The sequence below is a fragment of the Heterodontus francisci genome, chromosome 4, assembly GCF_036365525.1.
Source record: "Heterodontus francisci isolate sHetFra1 chromosome 4, sHetFra1.hap1, whole genome shotgun sequence".
Taxonomy (NCBI): Eukaryota; Metazoa; Chordata; class Chondrichthyes; order Heterodontiformes; family Heterodontidae; genus Heterodontus; species Heterodontus francisci.
The window spans coordinates 17,221,752-17,243,369 of NC_090374.1; the positions used below are offsets into that span (position 1 = coordinate 17,221,752).

General features: G+C 42.2%; 1 protein-coding gene across 3 annotated transcripts in view; it reads left to right on the top strand.

The window, feature by feature from the left end:
• LOC137368921 (E3 ubiquitin-protein ligase RNF4-like) overlaps nt 1–21,618 on the top strand; it is a 52,518-nt gene that overhangs the window by 8,757 nt on the left and 22,143 nt on the right. Inside the window, exons 1-2 of one of the 3 annotated variants that reach the window (XM_068029227.1) lie at nt 13,946–14,169; nt 15,933–16,219. The exons of 1 other annotated variant lie outside the window; for it this stretch is intronic. In XM_068029227.1, coding sequence (XP_067885328.1) covers nt 16,211–16,219 — 9 coding nt within the window. In that variant the 5' untranslated portion in view covers nt 13,946–14,169; nt 15,933–16,210. Of the gene's footprint in view, nt 1–13,945; nt 14,170–15,932; nt 16,220–21,618 lie in introns of those variants that run through there. One more of the 3 variants, XM_068029226.1, reaches the window with a different exon arrangement.

Below are 21,618 nucleotides of genomic sequence, written 5' to 3' on the forward strand. Positions count from 1 at the left end.
CCTGAAAAAGGCCCATTGATCCCAACTCTCTGCCTTCTGTGTGTTAGCTAATCCTCAATCCATGCCAACACATTACCCCCAATACCCTGAGCTCCTGTTTTGTGTAATAACCTTTTATGTGTCACCTTATCGAACGCCTTCTGAAAATCCAAATACACTACATCTACCGGTTCCCCTTTATCCACTCTGCTTGTTATATCCTCAAAGAACTCCAACAAATTTGTCAAACTGATTTCCCTTTCATAAAACCATGTTGACTCTGTTTGACTGCATTGTTTTTCTAAATGTCCTGCTATTTCTTCCTTAATGGACTCTTAGCATTTTCCCAATGACAGATGTTGAGCTAACTGGTCTATTGTTTCTGGCTTTCTGTCTCCCTCCTTTCTTGAATAGGACGTCACATTAGCAGTTTTCCAATCCGCTGGTACCCTATTGGAATCCAGTGAGTTTTGGTATATTATGACCAATGCCTCTGCTTTCTCTGCAGCAATTTCTTTTAAAACCCTTGGATGCAGGCCATCAGGTCCTGGCGACTTGTCTGTCTTTAGTCCCATCAGTTTGTCCAGCACCTTTTCCCTTGTGATAGAGATTGTTACAAGTTCCTCCCTCCCATTTATGCCTTGCTCATTTATTATTGTTGCGATGTTTATAGTGTCCTCCATCATGAAGACTGATGCAAAATATTGGTTTGAATTATCTGCCATTTCCTTGTTCCCTGTTGTTAATTCCCCAGTCTCATCCTCTAAAGGTCCCACACTTACTTTAGCTACTTTCTTCCTTTTTATATACAGTGAATAGGCAACAAGATGGCTGATGGAGTATAATGTAGGGAAGTGTGAAGTTATTCACTTTGGTCATAAGAATAGAAAAGCAGATTTTTTTAAAAAGGTGTGCAACTTGTAAGTGTTGTTCAAAAAGACTTGGGTGCCCTTGTCCAAGGCACCCGGAAAGTTAACATGTAGGTGCAGCAAGCAGTTAAATGGCATGTTGGCCTTTATTGCAAGGGGATTGGAGTATAGGAATAAAGGAGTATTGCTACAGTTGTACTGGGTTTTGGTGAGTCCACATCTGGAATACTGTGTGCAGTTTTGGTCTCCACATTTAAGAAAGGATTTACTTGCATTGGAGGGGGTACAGCGAAGGTTCACTAAATTGGTCCCTACAGTTAGAGGGTTGTCCTGTGATGAGAGGCTGAAGTAAAATGGGCCTATATTCTCTGGAGTTAATAATGAAAGAAGATCTCCTTGAAACATAGAAGATTCTGAAGGGGCTTGATTGGGTAGACGTTGAGAGGTTGTTTCTGCTGGTCGGGGAATCTAAAACACGGGCATAATCTCAGGATAAGGGGATGGTCATTTAGGACTGAGGTGAGAAATTACTTCACTCAAAGGATTGTGAATCTTTTGAATTCTCTACCCCAGAGGGTGTGGGTGCTCTATCGTTTAAGGCTGGTATACAGAGAGTTTTGGTGTTTCAGGGAATTGAGGGATATGCGGAACAGGCAGGAAGGTGGAGTTGAAGCCCAAGATCAGCCATGATCGTATTGAATGGCGGAGCAGGCTCGACGGGCCATATGGTTTGATCCTGTTCCCATTTCTTGTGTTGGGAACAGTGCGCGAGTCAAATTTCAAGTTTAATCTCTTGTCTCTGCAGGGGACGAAAAAAATGAAGAAACTTGCATTTATAGAATGCCGTTCACATCTTTACAGCCAATTAACTATGTTTGAAGTGTAGTCACTGTCAGCAAACATGGCACAGTTTATGCATGTTTCCACAAACAGCAATTAAATGCGTTAATGGGTGACTTAGTTTTCGTGGTGTTGGTTTAAGGATAAATGTTGACTCGGGCACTGGGAGAACTTCCCTGCTCTTGTTTGAGTAATACCATCTTTTATGCCCACCTGAACAAGCAGCTGGGGGTTTCAATTTAACTCCATATCTGAAACATGACATCTTCAACAGTATAATGTTCTTGGAATAGGACTTGAGCCCACAACCTCCTGTCTTCGGCAAGACGATTCACAACTGAGCAAAGCTTGATATTGCAGCCACTAACTGGTTGTAACACTTTGAGTTAGGGAAGAGGAAAGTTTTTAGAGGCCCAGTCCTGATCGCTATACAGTGATCAGAAGTATACTTGTGTGAATGCTGGTTTCGGACAGGATTGGGCACTGATGTGATGTTGGATAGCCTCTAGCATTGATCATGGCTCATATGAATAGTGACCACTTTAGCACGAATCTGGGGGGCATTGTTCTGATGTTGGACTGAAAGCCAATGAGGGTTATCGAGAGAAGGTTTGGGGGGGGCCGGGGGGTGGAAATTGGTGACTGAATTTTTTTTTTGAAAGAAGGAAAAATACACACTTTATGAAGATTGGAGGAAAAATATGTAGGACAAGTTGACCTGCAAAATATTCAGATTTAAGCATGAAAGGTGTCCCAGCAAAATTGCTACCAATATAATGTCTCACACACCTTGAACACAGTCAGCTTGTAGTTCGACTACATGAGAAATGCTGTGTTAATGTGCATCAAATTATGCCCTTGTGGAGGTGTTAGTGATGTTGGTGATTACACAGTTCAAAGATCTTGCCCCTTTCTGCGTGGAAAAATACCCAAAAATCTGGCTGCCTCTTCAAATTTATCTTTGTAGCTAAACTAAGGTATAGAGGCCGGTATTTATTTTATTTTTTATTTTAGAGGTACAGCACTGAAACAGGCCCTTTGGCCCACCGGGTCTGTGCCGACCAACTACCACCCATTTATACTAACCCTACAGTAATCCCATATTCCCTACCACCTGCCTACACTAGGGGCAATTTACAACGGCCAATTTACCTATCACCTGCAAGTCATTGGCTGTGGGAGGAAACCGGAGCACCCAGCAAAAACCCACGCGGTCACAAGGAGAACTTGCAAACTCTGCACAGGCAGTACCCAGAATCGAACCCGGGTACCTGGAGCTGTGAGGCTGTGGTGCTAACCGCTGCGTCACTGTGCCGTCCAAGTGCTCTTTGAATATTTGCTTTATCACAGCATGCTTTTTCTCCTAGACCCCTCTCAATCACTGGAAACAGTCTGGAACATAGCAAGAGGAGTAGGCCAGTCAGCCTATTCTGTACCATTCAATTAAATCTCTACTTCTACACTATTGATCCAACTTTACCCCGCAACCCTTGCTACCTTTGTCCAACAAAAATGTATCGATCTGTCTTGAAGATTTCAATTAACGCAGCTTCCACAACCTTTTGGGAGACAGCATTCCAGTTTTCCACTACTATTGTGTGAGAAAGTACTTTCTAATTTCCCTCCTGAATGGCCTAGCTGTAATTATACAATTTTTCAAATTTCTGTATTTATATTCTGCATACCAGGCAGTAGTGGATCTGCACTGTACCCCCTCTATTACCTCAAATTATTTCCACAGTGTACAGCGGCACATACTACTCCATCTAGTCTTCAGATGATGTGGGTTTAGAGGGAGGGCATAGAAAGAAAGACTTTGATTTATATAGTGCTTTTCACAATCTCTGGACATTTCAAAGCACTTTGCAACTAATGAAGTACCTTTGAAGTGTAGTCACTGTTGTAGTGTAGGAAATGAAGCAGCCAATTTGTGCACAGCAAGGTCCCACATACAACAATGTGGTGATGGCTAGATCGTTTTGCTAGTGTTGATTGAGGGATAAATATTGGCCAGGACATCAGGAATAACTTCCCTACTGCTCTTTGAAATAATACCATGGGATCTTTTACACCCACTGGAGAGGGTAGAAGGGCCCTTGATTCAGCATCTCATCCGAAACAAGGCGCCTCTGACAGTGCAGCACTCAGCTGAGATGTTGTACTTGTGTCCTGGAGTGGGACTTGAACCCACACCTTTCTGACTCCGGCGAGAGTGCTACCAATTGAACCACAGCTGGTAATTCATTAACCATAATTGGACCAGTGGGCACAGTGTAATTGTTGGTCATTATTTTTATATAACTTCTTGCTACTTGTTAATTTACATTGTGAAATATTCTTATCAGAGAAGAAGTGGTGTTGGTTGGAGCATTGCAATGCTCAATTGCCTTTATTGAGTTGCACAGTCTGCATGAAAATTAGAGAAATTAAAATGGCTGAGGATATAATTCTGGGTAGGTTTCAAAACCTCAAAACTAGAATTTCTAGTCCAGATGGCATCCACCCACGGATGCTTAAGAAGATGGACATATGCTTTATCAACCTCTTGCCCAATTCTGTAATGGGAAGTCAGGGAGGAAATAGTGGATGCGTTGAGGGTCATCTTCAAATCCTCACTAGATACAGGCGAGGTACCAGATGATTGGAGGTCTGTGAACTTTGTGCCATTGTTTAAAAAGGGTGCGAGAGATAAGCCAGGTAATTCTCTGCCAGTCAGTCTGACCTCAGTGGGTAAATTGTTAGAATCTATTCTGAGGGACAGGATTAACTGCCACTTAGAAAGACATGGATTATTCAGGGATAGTCAGCATTGATTTGTTAGGGGAAGGTCATGTCTTAATAACTTGGTTGAGTTTTTTGAGGAAGCGACCAGGGGGATAGATGAGGTAGTGCAGTGGATGTGTTTAACAAGGATTTTAGTAAAACATTTGACAAGGTCCCGCATGGCAGACTGGTCAGTAAAATTTAAGCCCATGGGATACAGGGGAAGGTGACAGGTTGGATCCAGAATTGGGTCAGTGACAGGAAACAAAAGGTAGTAGTCAACAGATATTTTTGCGAATGGAAAGCGGTTTCCAGTGGTGTTCCACAGGGCTCAGTGTTGTGTCCCTTGCTGTTTGTGGTATATGTTAATGATTTGGACTTAAATGTGGGTGGAATGATTGGGAAATTTGTTGATGACACAAAAATTAGCCATGTAGTTAATAGTGAGGAGGAAAGCCATGGACTCAGAATGATATCCATGTATTGGTTGAGTGGGTGGAAAAGTGGCAAATGGAATTCAATCTGGAGAAGTGTGAGGTAATGCATTTGGGGAGGGCAAATAAAGCAAGGGAATACACAATATACAGGGGGATATGGAGGGGGTAGAAGAAGTGGGAGACCTTGGAGTGCATGTCCACAGGTCCCTAAAGATGGCAGGACAGGTGGATAGAGTGGTGAAGAAGGCATATGGATTGCTTTCCTTTATTGGCCAAAGTATAGAATACAAAAGCAGGGATGTAATGCTGGAACTGTATAGAGCGTTGGTTAGACCACAGCTGGAATGTTGCATGCAGTTCTGGTCACCACATTACAGAAAGGACGTAATTGCTCTGGAGAGAGTACAGAGGAGATTTATTAGAATGTTGCCGAGGCTTGAAGGTTGCAGCTGTGAAGGAAGATTGGATAGGCTAGGGTTGTTTTCCCTGGAACTGAGGAGGCTGAAGGGTGACTTGATTGAGGTGTACAAAAGTATGAGGGGCCTAGATAGAGTGGATAGGAAGGACCTGTTTTCACTGGCGGGGAGGTCAGTTACCAAGGGGCACAGATTTATGGTGATTGGTAGAAGAATTAGAGGGGACATGAGGGAAACCTTTTCACCCAGAGGGTAGTGGGTGTCTGGAATTCGCTGCCAGGAATGGTGGAGGCAGAAGCCCTCCTTTCTTTTAAAAGGTACCTGGACATGTATCTGAGGCGCTGTAACCTGCAGGGCTATGGACCAGGTGCTGGAAGGTGGGATTAGTTTGGGCGGATAGTTTATTCGGCTGGCGCAGACATGATGGGCTGAATGGTCTCCTTCTGTGCTCTATGGTTCATGGAAGATTAGTTCTTGCATGGGAAATAGTTCATGTAAATAAGTGTTACTTGAATTGGAAAAAGCTTAGGAGTGGTATACCCGAGAGATTGATGCTAAGTGCACATTTGTTCTGGAGTGTTGATGGAGATGATTTGACTTTGGGTTCATGTTATTTGTGGCTGAGTCAGAAGGTTGTGGGCTGAAGTCCCACTCCAGGATTTGAGCACAAAATTTAGGCTGAATGTGCTGCACTCTAAGGGATGCCATTTTTTGGACGAGATGTTAGTGAGCCCCTGTCTGACCTTTGTTGTATATAAATGATCCTGTCGTACTATTTTGAAGAAGAGCAGGTGAGTTCTCCCTGGTGTTCTGGCCAGTATTTATCCCTTAATATCACAAAAACAGATTATTTGGCCATCACATTGCTGTTTGTGGGAGCTTGCTGTGTGCAAGTTGGCTGCTGCATTTCCTACAACAGTGACTATACTTGGTTGACTGTAAAGCGTTTTGGGACATTTGGTGAAAGGCACCAAGTGTGTGCAAATAGATCGGAGAACACTGAAATGGACTGTTTTTAACTAAATATTCAGGAGGGAGTATGCATGTGGCAAATTCTTGGAGGAAAAAGGCAGATGTGAGTATAGACTGAATGGAAAGATAATGGAGGGTGTGGATGGACAAGGAGACTTGGCGATTCAAATACATAATCTTCTGAAGTGTGATTACAGGTACTGAACATTCGAAATAGGAGCAGGAGTAAGCCATTCAGCCCCTTGAATCTGCTCTGCCATTTGATCATAGCTGATCTTATTGTGACCTCAGCTTCACTTTTCTGTCTACCCATTATAACCTTAGGTTCTTGATTGAGTATTTTTAAGGCTGAGTTAGATTGACTCCCTTCTCAATGACCCTGCCTCCACTGCTCTGGGGAAAAGAATTTCACAGACTAACAACCCTCAAAAATTTCTCCTCACTGTCTTAATTGGGAGACGCCTTATTTTTAAACTGTGTTCCCCAGTTCTAGTCTCTCCCATAATGGGAAATATCTTTTCAGCATGCAGCCTGACTAGTCCCCTCAGGATAGGAAGCTCACAAATCAGAGCAGAAATAGGCTATTCAGCCCCTTGAGCCTGTTCTGAAACTCAACTAGACCGTGGCTGATTTACTACCTCAAATGCCATTTTCCCACACTATCCTCATATCCCTTGATACCTTTAAACTCCAGAAATCTATCAATCTCAGTCTTGAACATACTCAATGAGCCTCCACAGCTCTCTGGGGTAGAGAATTCCAAAGGTTCACCACCCTCTGAGTGATGAAATTCCTCCTCATCTCAGTCCTAAATGGCCTACTCCTTATTCTGAGACTGTGTCCCTTGCCTCTAGACTTCTCAGCCAGGGGAAACATCCTTCCTGCATCAACCTGTCGAGCCATGTAAGAATTTTGAATGCTTCAATCACCACTCATTCTTCTAAACTCCAGAGAATAAAGGCCCAGTCTCCTCAATCTCTCTGCATAGGGCAAGCTCGCCATCCCAGGAATCAGTCTGGTGAACCTTCATTGCACTCCCTCTATGGCAAATATATCCTCCTTGGGTAAGGAGACCAAAACTACACAGTACTCCAAGCGCAGTCTCACCAAGGCTCTATACAATTGCAGCAAGACATCTTTACTCCTGTACTCATCCTCCTGTAATAAAGGCCAACATACCACTTGCCTTCCTAATTGCTTGCTGCACTTGCATGTTAGCTTTCAGTGACTCATGAACAAGGACACCCAGGTCCCTTTGGACATCAACACTTCCCAACCCCCCGCCATTTAAGAAATACTCTGCATTTCTCTTTTTCCTACCAATGTGGAGAACCACATTATATTCCATCTGCCATGTTCTTACTCACTTAGCCTGTCCAAATCCCCTTGAAGCTTCCTTGCATCTTCCTCACAACTCACATTCCCGCCTAGTTTTGTGTCATCAGCAAACTTGGAAATATTACATTTGGTTCCCACATCCAAACCATTGATGTAGACTGTGAATAGCTGGGGCCCAAGCACTGATTCTTGCGAAACCCCACTAGTGACAGCCTGCCGACCTGAAAATGACCTGTTAACCAGTATGTTACTCCAATCCCATGTGCTCTAACTTTATTTGCTAAACCCTTGTGTTGAACCTTATTGAAAGCCTTCTGAAAATGTAAGTACCCACATTCACTGGTTCCTCCTTTTTCTATTCTGCTAGTTACATCCTCAAAAAAACCCCAACAGGTTTGTCAAACATGATTTCCTTTTCATAAATTGATATTGACTCTGTCCAATCCTACCATTATTTTCTAAGTGTCCAGTACTAGTGTTTTCCCCACTACTGATGTCAGGTAACATATTTTCTCTCCCTCCTTTCTTAAATAGTGGGGTAACATTTGCCACCTTCCAGTCTTCAGGAGCTGCTCCAGAATCTATAGAATTTTGCTAGATTATCACCTATGCATCCTCCATATCTACACCACCTCTTTCAACACTGGGATGTAGATCATCATGTCCAAGGGATTTATCAACTTTCAGTCTCATGAATTTCTCCAGCACTACTTTTTTTTAACTAATACTAATTTGTTTCAGTTCCCCATTTTTGCTCGTCCCTTGGTTCTCCAGTATTTCTGGGAGTTTTTTTATCTTCCTCAATGAAGACAGACACAAAGTATTTTAGTTTCTTTGCAGTTTCCTTATTCCCCATTATAAATTCCCCTGTCTCTGCCTGTAATGGACTCTCATTTGTCTTTGCTAGTCTTTTCCTTTTTACATAACTAAAGAAGCTTTTACAGTCCATTTTTATGTTTCTTGCTATTTTACTTTCATGTTCTATTTTCTCTTTCTTTATCAGTTTCTTGGTCCTCCTTTACTGAATTCTAAAATGCTCCCAATCCTCAAGCATACTACTTTTTGTCAATCTTAAAAGCCTCTTTCTTTGATCTAATACAATCTTCAACTTCTCATGTTAGCCATGGTTGTATCACTTTTTTCCTGCTGGGGTTTTTGTGCCTTAAATAAATGTAAACTTGTTGTGAACCATGTATTAATTCTTTAAATGCTAGCTATTGCCTGGTCTATGGTCATACCTTCTAATGTAGTTTCCCAATCTACCAAAGCCAACTTGCCCCTCATACCTTCGTAGTTTCCTTTGTCTAGATTTAAGACCCTAGTTTTTGATTGAACTACATCACTATCATATTGTCACTTTTCCCTAAATCTCCTTTACAACAAAATTATTAATCCTTTCTCATTGCACAGTACCAGATCTAAAATAGCCTGTTCTCTGGTTTCTCTCTCACTAATGTACTGATCTCATCCTTTTTTAAAAGCCCTACCCCACCTCCTTTTCTTTTTTGCCTATCCTTCCTAAATGGCAAATACCCTTTAACATTTCAATGACCAGCCCTGGTCAGTTTGCAGCCACGTCTCCATCATGGCAATTATATCATACCTGTTTACTTCTATTTATGCTGTCACTTCATCAACATTGTTGCAAATGCTGTGTGCGTTCAGATGGAATGCCTTTAATTCTGTCCTCCTATTATTTTCACAACCTCTGGCCTTATCTGCTGGCGCACTCTTAGTTTGTATGCTCTGTCCTTTCCTGCCACACTCCGATTAACATTACCCTTATTGCTATGTTGCTCTCTTGCCTTCTCCTCTCTATTTAAATTATATCCTCTCTCACTTAATCCCTAACCCACCACTATTTAGCCTAAAGCCATCTCTACTGCCCTAGTTATACGACTCGCCAGAACACTGGTCCCAGCGCAGTTCAGATGAAGACTGTCCCAACGGTTCAGCTCCCACTTTTTTTGGTACTGGTGCCAGTGCCCTATGAATCAAAACCCAGTTTTCCCACACCAATCTTTGAGCCATGCATTTAGCTCGCTAATCTTATTTACCCTACTCCAATTTTACATGGCTCGGGTAATCCAGCTATTAGTACTTTTGAGGTTCTGCTTTTTAATTTATCCCCTAGCTGCTCATACTCTCTATGCAGAACCTCTTTCACTAGTCCTATTTATGTCAGTGCGCCCACATGGACCATGACAGCTGGATCCTCCCCCTCCCAATGCAAGTTCCTTTCCTGTCCTGAACCCTGGCACCAGGCAAGCAACACACTCTTTTGGGCACTCGCTCTTGGCTGCAGAGAAATGTGTCTATCCCACTGACTATTCTATCTTCTACTAGCACTACATTCCTATTTACTCCTGCTGCTTGAATGATTTTCTGTAACACGGTGCCATGGTCAGTTTGCTCTTCTGCCCTGCAGCGCTCATTCTCATCCATACAGGCAGACAGAACCTCAAACCTGTTGGTCAATTGCAAGGGCTGAGGCTCCTCCATTTGCACCTTCTCAATCCCTTTATCTGCCTCGCTCGCAGTCACACCCTCCTGTCCTTGACCACTGAGCAAGTCAGAAGACCCTATCCTAAGGGGTGAGATTGCCTTCTGGAGCCAAGTGTCCAGATAACTTTCCCCCTCCCTGATGCATCGCAATGTCTGTAACTCAGCCTCCAGTTCGTTGACTTTGAGCTAAAGCTCCTTGAGCCGCAGACACTTGCTGAAGACGTGTTTGCCATGGATCAGGCTGGTGTCCACCAGCTCCCCTATGCAGCCGAAACACATCGCATGACATTTTTATTATGTGATCATTAATTTATTTTTCTTAATTTTAAATTAATAAGACCCACTTCTACTAAGCTTGACTACTGCCAGTAAAGCTCACTACTAATAAAACCTCACTACTAAATTACCTGAGTCTCAAGATGTTATACTAACCCCAATTAAAATTCCTTAATTTAGATAAGAGTCGAGGAGAAAACGTTCAACCAATCACTTGCCGCCTTTGCTATTGCATCACAAGTCAATTTTCCTTGGAATGCTCTGAACCCACAAGCTCACCACCTTAACTCTTACTGCTGTCTCTAGCTTACCCACTATTTCTGGGAAGCAGCTTGCGTCTTCTACAACTGGAGGCTGAAAGGGGAACGCCTCTTTTCCCCTCTGCACCAAATTCCCACCTTCATGCTGACTACGTCTCACTCAGGAGAAGCCACCTCGCCATGCGTCCCTCACTCCGATATGTCTCTTCTATATATTTCAATAAGATCACTTGTCAGTCTTCTAAACTCCAATGGATACAGGCCCAACCTGTCCAACCTTTCCCCTTGAGATAACCTCTTCATCCCAGGAACCAGTCACATGCACCTTCTCTGAACTGCTAATGCAATTAAATCCTTTAAGTTGTGAGACAGGATTTTAGTTACAAGGTTAGGTTGGAAAAGCTGGGTTTGTTCTCCTTGAGATTTAATAGAAGTGTACAAGATTATGACAGGCTTAGCTAAGTTAGCCAAGAAATAACTGTTCCCATTAACAAATGGTACAAGGACGAGGGGACACGGATTGAAAGTTTTGGGTAACAGATGCAGGGGAAATATAAGGAAGCACTTTTGTATGCAGCAAGTGGTAATGACCTGGAACTGGCTGCCCACAAGAGTGGTGGAAGCAGAGACAATGACTTCATGAGGAAGTTGGATGGCCATCTGAGCGAAATAGACTGACAGGGCTACGGGGATCGAACGGGGAAGTGGGACTGACAGCATAGCTCCATGGAGAGCCGGCATGGACTCAATGGGCTGAATGGTTTCCTTCTGTGTTTCTGACTAAAACTGTACACAGCACTCCTGATGTCGTTCCACCAACGCCCTATACAACTGTTGCAAAACTTCATTGCTACTTTTATATTCCATTCCCCTTGCAATGAACAACATTCCATTTGCCTTCCTAATCTTTATCCTAACTTTTTGTGGATCATGTGCCAGGGCACCTAGATCCCTCTGTACTGCAGAGTTCTGCAATATCTCTCCATTTAAATCATAGACTGCTTTTTTATTCTTCCTGCCAAAGTGGACAAGTTCACATTTTCCCACATTTTACTCCATCTGCCAAATTTTTTCCGACTGATTTAACCTATCTGTATCCTTTGCAGACTCCTTATGTCCTCTTCACAACTTAACTCCTAGCTATCTTTGTGTCGTCAGCAAATTTAGCAACCGTACATTTGGTCCCTTCATCCAACTGATTTGATATAGATTGTAAATAGTTAAGGCCCCAGCACTGATCCCTGTGTCAGTCCACTAATTACAGCTTGACAACCCGAAAATGCCCCATTTTTATGTACTCTCTGCTCCTTGTTAGCTAACCAATCCTTTATCCATGCTAGTATGTTAGCCTCTACACCATGTGCTCTTATTTTGTGTAGTAACGTTTGATGTGGCACCTTTACAAATGCCTTTTGGCAATCCAAGTACACCACGTCTACAGGTTCCCCTTTATCTACATTGCTTGTTACTTCCTCAGAGATCTAATAAATTAGTCAAATATGATTTCCCCTTCACAAAACCATGTTAACTCTGCCTGATTGCATTAAGATTTTTTAAGTGAACTGCTTTAACCGTTGATAATCGATTCTAGCTTTTTCCCTATGGCCGATGTTGGGCTCACTGGCCTGGTAGATGAAGCCAACAGCAGTTTAGGTTTAATCAGTAGGAGCTTAGCGTACAGGGCAAAGAGCTGAGCGGTAAACATGTACTGGGCAATGGTTAGGCCACGATAGGAGCAGTAGAAGATAGAAGGCTATGGGGAGAAAACGGCCGTAAGATTAGTTGGATTGCTCCAGAAAACAGCCAGCACAGACATGATTGGCTGAATGGTTTCCTTCGGTTTTGTAAACCTCTGGTTCTCAACCCAACAGATGTCTTGTTTGAGGGCCACTAACTGGATGATTGAACTATGGAATGATGGACCATAGTCTGACTGCAATTCCCCCTGTCTTCCGCCTCCCCCCTACCACCCCCCCCCCCCCCCCCCCCCCCCAAAAATAAAATACAGTGAGCCGCTTTCAGCCATGCCATCGTGGACAGTTGCCATGGAAGCCAGATATTTCCCCACAGGAAGAAAGTTGGGGGCGGAATAGAGGGCCAGTAGTTCTATTTTAAGAGGGCTGATCATTCTGTAACAACTACCTTCAAGTACTATTTTCCTTTGCTGGAGAGTAAGTGAACAGTACTAAGAAAGAACTTCTGTTTATATATTGTGATCACAGGATGTCCCGAAGTGCATCATACTCAATAAAGTACTTTTGAAGTGTAATTGTTGGGAAACTAGGCACCATTTTGCAAACTGCAAGGTTCCACAAACCACAATCTGATTAATGCCCAATTTAGACGTTTTTATACTGAACAATGGTTGATTTTGTCACCAGTGTCTTCCTCTGAAGGCCCACTTGGCTCTTCCTCTGAAGAAATATATTGCCCTAGTAAGATTCACCTAGTTATGGGGATGACTGGGCAACAAAGGTGACCCTAGAGACACATTGTGACATAATGTTATGCATTGAAAATGGGTGAAGATGAAGCCATGGTCCGCTGTTTTAATTACTGAAACCAAGGTATTCCAATTTGATTATATACATTGTTTGTGAAAGTCTGTAAATATGGTATCTTTTTTGCTTTGGTAACTCATGTTCCCTCCATGTTCTGAACCCCAAAAAAACAAAGCCATGGTCATGTACCACTTTGTGGCTGAAGGACCAAGTTAACAGTTCCAAGCCTCTGTTAAAGGCAGCCTTCCTCTTCAGGAGTTGCCCAAAAGCAGAGACTATGATTGGAGTAGGAGTTGAGCCTGACGACAGCTGCTGTTATTTATAGTATCAACACTATGGGTTGAATCTTAATTTCCAAAAACGGGTGGGTTGGGGTCCTGTCACAGGTTTAAATTCAAAAATCTGGAACAGGAACCAGAACCACCTCGACCCTACCCATTCCAATTCGAACAGGGACGGGCAACCAATCTGCTGGCAGCAAGTGGGTTGATCATTGAAATATTATAGTTAGGCTGTGTGCTTTCATTTTAACAGTTGTTAATATTTAACCACAGGCGGAGCTTAAGGAAACTTGGCAGCTTAAAGGAGGCAAGATAACTGAATCCATGATCTAAGTGCCTTTGCTGCTGCATCTGATCACCATTGCAATAGGGCTCCCCCATGTCCCCCCATCCCTCCCCCAACCACTGCCACGATCTCTCTCCCTCACTTCCCCAACATACCTACTTGCCCTGATAGGCTTCAGCCCTGTGAAAGATGCTTTCCTTTCTGACAGGCCTTGAGGCTGTCAATTAGATTGCCTGTGGGTGATAACCTCATTTAGAGGAGCCCTGCAGTTAAATTCTGCAGGGCATTCAGGAAACCCGTTCTTCTGAATTCCTGACCTCGCAACAGCGTGCCTGCACAGAACTCGCCTCCAGGCTAAAATCCAGGCTCGTGTGCCAGCAGACTGAGACCTCACCTGCTCATGGTGGACGCAAAAGAATCCCACGGCATTATGTGAAGAAGAGCAGGTGAGTTCTCAGCATGATTTTCCCAGTATTTCATACCTCAATCAACAATGAAACAGAAACTACACTTCAAAAGTACTTTGGCTGTAAACTGCTTTGGAATGAGTGTGAAAGGCACTTGTATAGATTCATATTCATTCTTAGATGGGTGGATGATCTAAACTGGTTGTTATTATTTTGCAGCCTTTTTCCAATCTCAGAAATGTTTTAGTGTACAATTGTACTTTAGCAAGAGCATTTTGCTGGCAATCAATCCAAGTACAGGCTTGTATTTCATGGCTATTTTAGCAGATAGTGAGCTAGTTTTTACTGACAGTGCCTGTGCAGCAACCTAGTGCACATCTGTGAAGCACTTTGTCAATTCAAATACAAGCAACATTTTTTCAAATTTCAGCAAGGAAATTCTGGGATAAGGATCGGAGGCAGGTAGATGGAGCAAGATACAGATCAGATCCTATTGAATGGTGGAACTGGTGAACTGGCTTATGTCCCTATGCTCTGTCTTCATTTAGGTTTTAAATAAAATTGAGCTGTATTATTGTGCTGAAGATTGTATAAATATTCAACTGTATTATTCAATTTAAACTAAGTGTGAAATGGAAAAGTTGAGTACTTTTTTAGGTGTCTATTTTTCCCTCTATTTTAAGAGGATTTTGCACTCAATCTGTGTTCACTGTTTTTATCCACCCTAACTCTTGGTTGGCTGATGGTTCTGCAGGTGTTGATTGCTCTTTGATACTTTGTCCAAGTCATGTCTTTTTTAAATGTTTTACGTCCTGTCTTTTTTTAGTTGCCATTTGTGATTCTGATTTGATTCTGAACTCTTGCCCCTGTCATCTTCAGCCGTCTGCTAGGAGGTGTATGGGCAGCTTGACTTCCTTCGCCCCATCCATTCCCTTTTACTTTAGGAAGTGCCTAGCACAGCCAGTGTCTAGGAAGTTCAGAAATTTTGTGACAAACATCACAGTGTAACTTACTGCAACACAGTGGAGACTTCCTTACTTAAGTTTGTTGGAGGCTATGCTCTTGGGTGCAGCACCTGATCTAGCAACCTGGTACAATGCCACCCCTAATAAGTGTCAGCTGTAGCATTTCTGCCTGCGTCAGAAGGTTGTGAGTTTGAGTCCTACCCCGGAGACTTGAGCACATAATCTAGCCTGACAATACCATTGCAGTACTGAGGCTAAAATGTGGCGAGTCGAAGAGACTTAGTAGTTGGCAGGAAAAAAGACAGAAGCGCAAGGGGAGAGCCAACTGTGCTACAGCCCCGACAAACAAATTTCTCTGCAGCGCCTGTGGAAGAGCCTGTTACTCTAAAATTGGCCTTTATAGCCACTCCAGGCGCTGCTTCACAAATCACTGACCACCTCCAGGCGCATATCCATTGTCTCTCGAGATAAGGAGGCCCAAAAGAAAGACTGAGTCAAATGTGCCCTTTTTCAGATGAGATGTTGAATAGAGGCCTTGTCTGCTGTCTCATGTGAACATAAAAGGACCCATACCACTATTTCAAAGAAGCACAGGAGTGTACTCCTGATGTCCTGGCTGATATTTATCCTTCAAAGAATATCACTAAAAGATATTATCTGGTCACTTATCCCATTGCTGTTTGTGTTACCCTGCTATGCATTAATTGGTTGCTACCTTTTCTAAACTACAAGAATAACTTCACTTTAAAAGTACTCAATTGGCTCTAAAGCACTTTGGGAAGTCCTGAGATTGTGAAAGGAGATTTATAAATGTGCTTTTTTTCCTTTTTAATACAGCATTGTCCCATGTCCTGTCCTGCTGCAATATGTCCTGATAGATTGTCTCTTCTAAAGCATTCAGCTTTATCAAAGATGCTGAATCTCATTTGACGGAACAGAGGACATTATAATACTAACTATAAATTAAGGGAAGCTGGATCTACAGAGTCTAGGTGCAGAAGACATGTGGCCAATCAGAAGTTAAGCATTGGTTCGGAAGACGTCCTTTGAGCGTAACTGACAAAAAAACTTTTAAATCATCTGAATTCTTGTCTTGATTTCCATTTCAGAACACAATGAGCACAGTAAGTACCAATACTCTCAAAACACTGTGTCCTAACTTTACTATATAATGCACTGCAACTGAACCCACACTCTGGACTTTGATAATCAATAAATGTTCCTTTTAGTTTTGTTTTAAATTTAAAGCTGCCAAAATTCACAGCTTCAGAGATCTGTTAAAGCCCATTTATAGGATCTTTATATAATCTTCCTGTCCCCCCTTCTCTCATATAATGTCACATAGTGTAGTGACATGTCACAATAGGGTAACAACAGATGTTTTCCCAAAGTAAGGAATCTGAATAAGATCAAAGGAAGCAACACTAAAAATAGAGAGAAGTTCATGGAACTGAGCACTGTATGAATGTTGGTATTTAGAATACAGAGCAGGAGTCCAGAAAAAAGCACTAGGCTGATACACTGCTGGTTGAAGCTACTCTTTCTGCTGTTGTGAAATGTTGTTCACTTTCAAAAATTGGAGGGTTTTTTATTCCTTTAGAACAGGTTGTTTTCAGCTTGCTGTTTGTAATACGACCATACGAATTAGGGGCAAAAGTAGAATGATAGACCAGTCAGCCTGACGTCTGTAGTGGGGAAAATTCTAGAGTTCATTATCAAAGATTTTATGGCAGAGCGCTTGGAGAACAGTGGTAAAATCGGACAGAGTCAGCATGGATATGAAAGGGAAATCATTCTTGACAAATCTAGAATTCTTCGAGGATGTAACTAGTAGAGTTGATGAGAGGGAGCCAGTAGATGTGGTTTATTTTGACTTTCAGAAGGCTTTTGACAAAGTCCCACATAAGAGATTAGCGTGTAAAATTAAAGTGCATAGGATTGGGGGTAGTGTACTGCGATGGATAGAAAATTGGTTGGCGGACAGGAAACAAAGAATAGGGATAAATGGGTCTTTTTCCAAATGGCAGGTAGTGACTAGTGGGGTACCGCAGGGATCGGTGCTAGGACCCCAGCTATTCGCAATATATATTAATGATTTAGATGAGGGAACTAAATGTAATATCTCCAAATTTGCAGATGACCCAAAACTGGGTAGGGGGATGCAGAGAGGCTTCAGGGTGATTTGGACAAGTTGAGTGAGTGGGCTAATGCATGGCAGATGCAGTATAATGTGGATAAATGTGAGGTTATCCACTTTGGTAGCAAAAACAGGAAGGCAGATTATTATCTGAATGGCTATAAACTGAGAGAGGGGAATATGCAGTGAGACCTGGGTGTTCTCGTACACCAGTCGCTGAAGGTAAGCATGCAGGTCCAAGAGGCGGTAAAATAGGCAAATGATATGGTGGCCTTCATAGTGAGAGGATTCGAGTACAGAAGCAGGGATGTCTTGCTGCAATTATACAGGACCTTGGTGAGGCCACACCTGGAATGTTGTGTGCAGTTTTGGTCTCCTTATCTGAGGAAGGATGTTCTTGCTATAGAGGGAGTGCAGCTAAGGTTTACCAGACTGATTCCTGGGATGGTGGGACTGACGTATGAGGGGAGATTGAGTTGGTTAGGATTATAATCATTGGAGTTCCGAAAAGTGAGAGGGGATCTCAGAAATCTATAAAATTCTAACAGGACCTGACAGGGTAGATGCAGGAAGGATGTTCCCAATGGTGGTAGAGTCCAGAACCAGGGGGGTCATAGTTTAAGGATACAGGGTAACCCTTTCAGGACTGAGATGAGGAGAAACTTCTTCATCCAGTGAGTGGTGAGCCTGTGGAATTCACTATCATAGAAAGCAGTTGAGGCCAAAACATTGTATGTTTTCAAGGAGGAGTTAGATATAGCTCTTGGGTCTAAAGGGATCAATGGGTATGGGGTGAAAGCCGGAATATGCTACTGAGTTGGATGATCAGCTATGATCATAATTAATGGCGGAGCAGGCTCGAAGGGCCAAATGGCCTACTCCTGCTCCTTTTTTCTATGTTTAGGCCTATCAGCCTGTCGAGCTTGCTCTACAATTTAATAAGATCATGGCTGATCTGTTTGTGTCTCGAATTCCACACTCCCATCTACCCCCGATAATCTTAGATTCTTGCTAGGCAAGGGAATCAATCTACCTCCGCCTTGAAAATATTCAGTGACCTCCACCACCTTCTGAGGCAGAGAATTCCAAAGTCTCTCAACCCTCAGAAAAAATTTCTTCTCTTCTTTGCCCTAAAAGGGCGACCCCTAATTTTAAAACCGTGCCCCCTAGTTCTGGACTTGCCCACAAGAGGAAACATCCCCTTCACATTCACCCTGTCAAGACCATCAGGATCTTATATACTTCAAGCAAGTTTCCCCTCTTCTAAATTCCAGTGAAAACAAGCCCAGTCTGTCCACCCTTTCCTCATAAGACTCCTTCCAGGTTTCAATCTAGTAAACTGCCTCCAACGCATTCACATCCTTCTTGAAATAAGGAGACCAAAACTGCATGCAGTATTCGAGATGTGGTCTCACCAATGTCCTGTATAACTCGAGCATAATATCCTTATTTTTATTTTCAATTCCTTGATAGCATTCAATTAGCCTTCTTCATTACTTGCTGAACCTGCATACTAACGTTTTGTGACTCGTGCTAGAACACCTAGCTCCCTCTGCACCTCAGAATTCTGCATTTAAGAAATACTCTGCTTTTTTTATTCTTCCTACCAAAGTGAACAACTTCACATTTTCCCACATTATACTCAATCTGCCAGATTTTTGCCCGCCCACTCATTCAACCTATCTATATCGGTCTGCACCCTCCTTATGTCCTCTTCACAACATACTTTCCTGCCTATCTTTGTGTCATCTGCAAATTTAGCTATTTTGATATAAATTGTAAAAAGTTGAGGCCCCAGCACAAACCCCTTCAGGATTCTCCTTGGTAGTAACCTACCCCATTATTGTTTTCTTCAATTTTGGAAAACTGTATTCAAGATGAGGGATACTAATGCTGGGAAATCGAATTATCTGCCATGTTGGCCATTCCAAGTCTATATCAAACAAAGTATAACGTAGGCCAAACCACCACCTTCTCAAGGTCAAGTAAGGGTGAGCAACAAATGCTGGCCTTGCCAGCGATGATTGCATCCCGTGAAGGAGAAGGAACCTATCTCTAACCCAGTTTGGTGTCACACTAGGGCAGTTTTGTGTTGTACACTTGCACTCTCATCGGTTGAAACTTCCCAAACTAATTAAACAGCGTGAGCTCCTTAACAATTACATACTTTAGAAAGCTAGCCCTTAGAGAAATAAAAACAGAAAGTGCTGGAAATACTCAGCAGTTCTGATGAAAGGTCACAGACCTGGAACGTTAACTCTGTTTCTCTCTCCACAGATACTGCCAGACCTCCTGAATATATGCAGCACTTTGTTTTTATTTCAGATTTTCAGCATCTCCAGTATTTTGCTTTTATCTTAAAGCCTCAGAGTTTGGTTGTGCATCTTTCCTAATTGAGTTAGTTTGGCAACTGCCAAACCTCATTTCAAGGTGTAACTGGTAGGTCAGAGATGGCTAAAATAGTGGACAGGGGAATGTCCATGGATGTTGTTTATATAGACTTAGAGAAGGTATTTGATACAAGTCCTTGATAAGAGACTGTTAGCTACAGTTGAAGCTCATGGAATTGAAGGAAAATTATTGAACTAGTTAGGAAATTGGCTGAGCGGCAGGAGACAGGCAATCGGGACGATGGACAGGTGGTCTAATTGGCAAGATGTAACTCGTGGTAACATCTTGGATGATGGGATAGAAAGCCACATACCCAAATATGCTGATGACACAGTGATAGGTGATATTGCAAGCAGTGTAGATGGAAGCATAAAATTATAAAGAGGTATTGATAGATTAAGCGAATGGGCACAGCTGTGACAAATGGATTTCATTGTAGGCAAATGTGAGGTCATCTATTTTGGACCTAAAAAGAATAGAACAGGGAGATTTCTAAATGGTGAAAAGCTGGAGACAGTGGTGGTACAAAGAGGCTTGGGGATTCAAGTACACCTATCATTAAAATGTCATGAGCAGGTACGGAAAATAATCCAAAAGGCTAATGGAATGCTGGCCTTTATATCTAGAGGAATAGAATACAAGAAGGTAGAAGTCATACTTCAGCTATACAAAGCCCTAGTAAGGCCACAGTTGGAATACCGTGAGCAGTTCTGGGCTCCACAGCTTAGGAAAGATATATTAGACTTGGAGGGAGTGCAGTAAAGATTTACCATAATACATGGACTCAAGACGGAGATTACACAAACTAGGATTGTATTCCCTGGAAGTTAGAAGGTTAAGGTGATTTGATCATAGTTTTCAAGATATTAAGGAGAACGGATAGGATAGATAGAGAGAAACTATTTCTGCTAGATGGGGAGTCTAGGACTGGTGAAAACAGTCAAGAAATTGGAGCCAGACCTTTTAAGGAGTGAAATTTGGAAACACTTAACAATGCAAAGGGTGGTAGAAGTTTGGAGCTCTTTCACAAACAGCAATTGATAGATTAATTGTTAGTTTTAAAACTGAGATTGATTTATTTGTTAGCCTCAGGTTTCAAGGGACACTAGGCAAAGGTGGGTGTATCGGATTTAGCTTGCAGATCAGCCATGGTCTGATGAAATGGTGGGACAGGTTCAAGGGGCTAAATGGCCTACTCCTGTTCCTATGCTTAAAAGAGCCTCTTATTTCTCTCTCTCATGTTTGGGATGAATGAGTACAGACTTCACAGATTTTTCTCTTGTGCTGTAGAAAGGGTTTCAACCGTATGTGGACCGGTATAACCAGAGTATACAATAGATTTGTGTCAAAAAAAAATGGTTGCAACTAACCTGTTGGCTCACCACCAAGAGTAGGGGAAAAAACCTTGTTATTCATCATAGCCCCTCACATAAGAAACTGGATTAAGTAGTTGGGGGTGAGTAAGCCTAGATTGTGGTATTGAACTTGGATGTGTAGATCTTTGCCACATTAGAGGCTGTACCTTTCATTGTACTGTTTCTCTGGGGAAGAGTGATCATGATATGATCAAGTTTCATATTAAGTTTGAGAGTAATGTGGTTAAGTCTGAAACTAGAATCTTAAATTTAAACAAAGCCAATTATGAAGGTATAAGGGGCAAGTTGGCTGAGGTAGCTTCAAAAATTAGATTAAAAGAAATGATGGTAGATCATTTTGGCAATAACCAACATTTTTAAGAAATCATTTTCAATGAATATACATTCACTTGAAGAATAAACATTCCACTGGAAAAGTGGTACAACTGAGGCTAACTGGAGAAGTTAAGGACAGTATTATATTTAAATAAGAGGATGAAAATATTAATAATACCAAAAAATAGTAGTCCTGAACATATGCAGAATTTTAAAAGTCAGTGAAGGATGACCAAAAAATGGATGGAGTAAATGATCAAGAACATTTTGACAATTATGCGTGAAAAGACATTAGCAAAAGTAA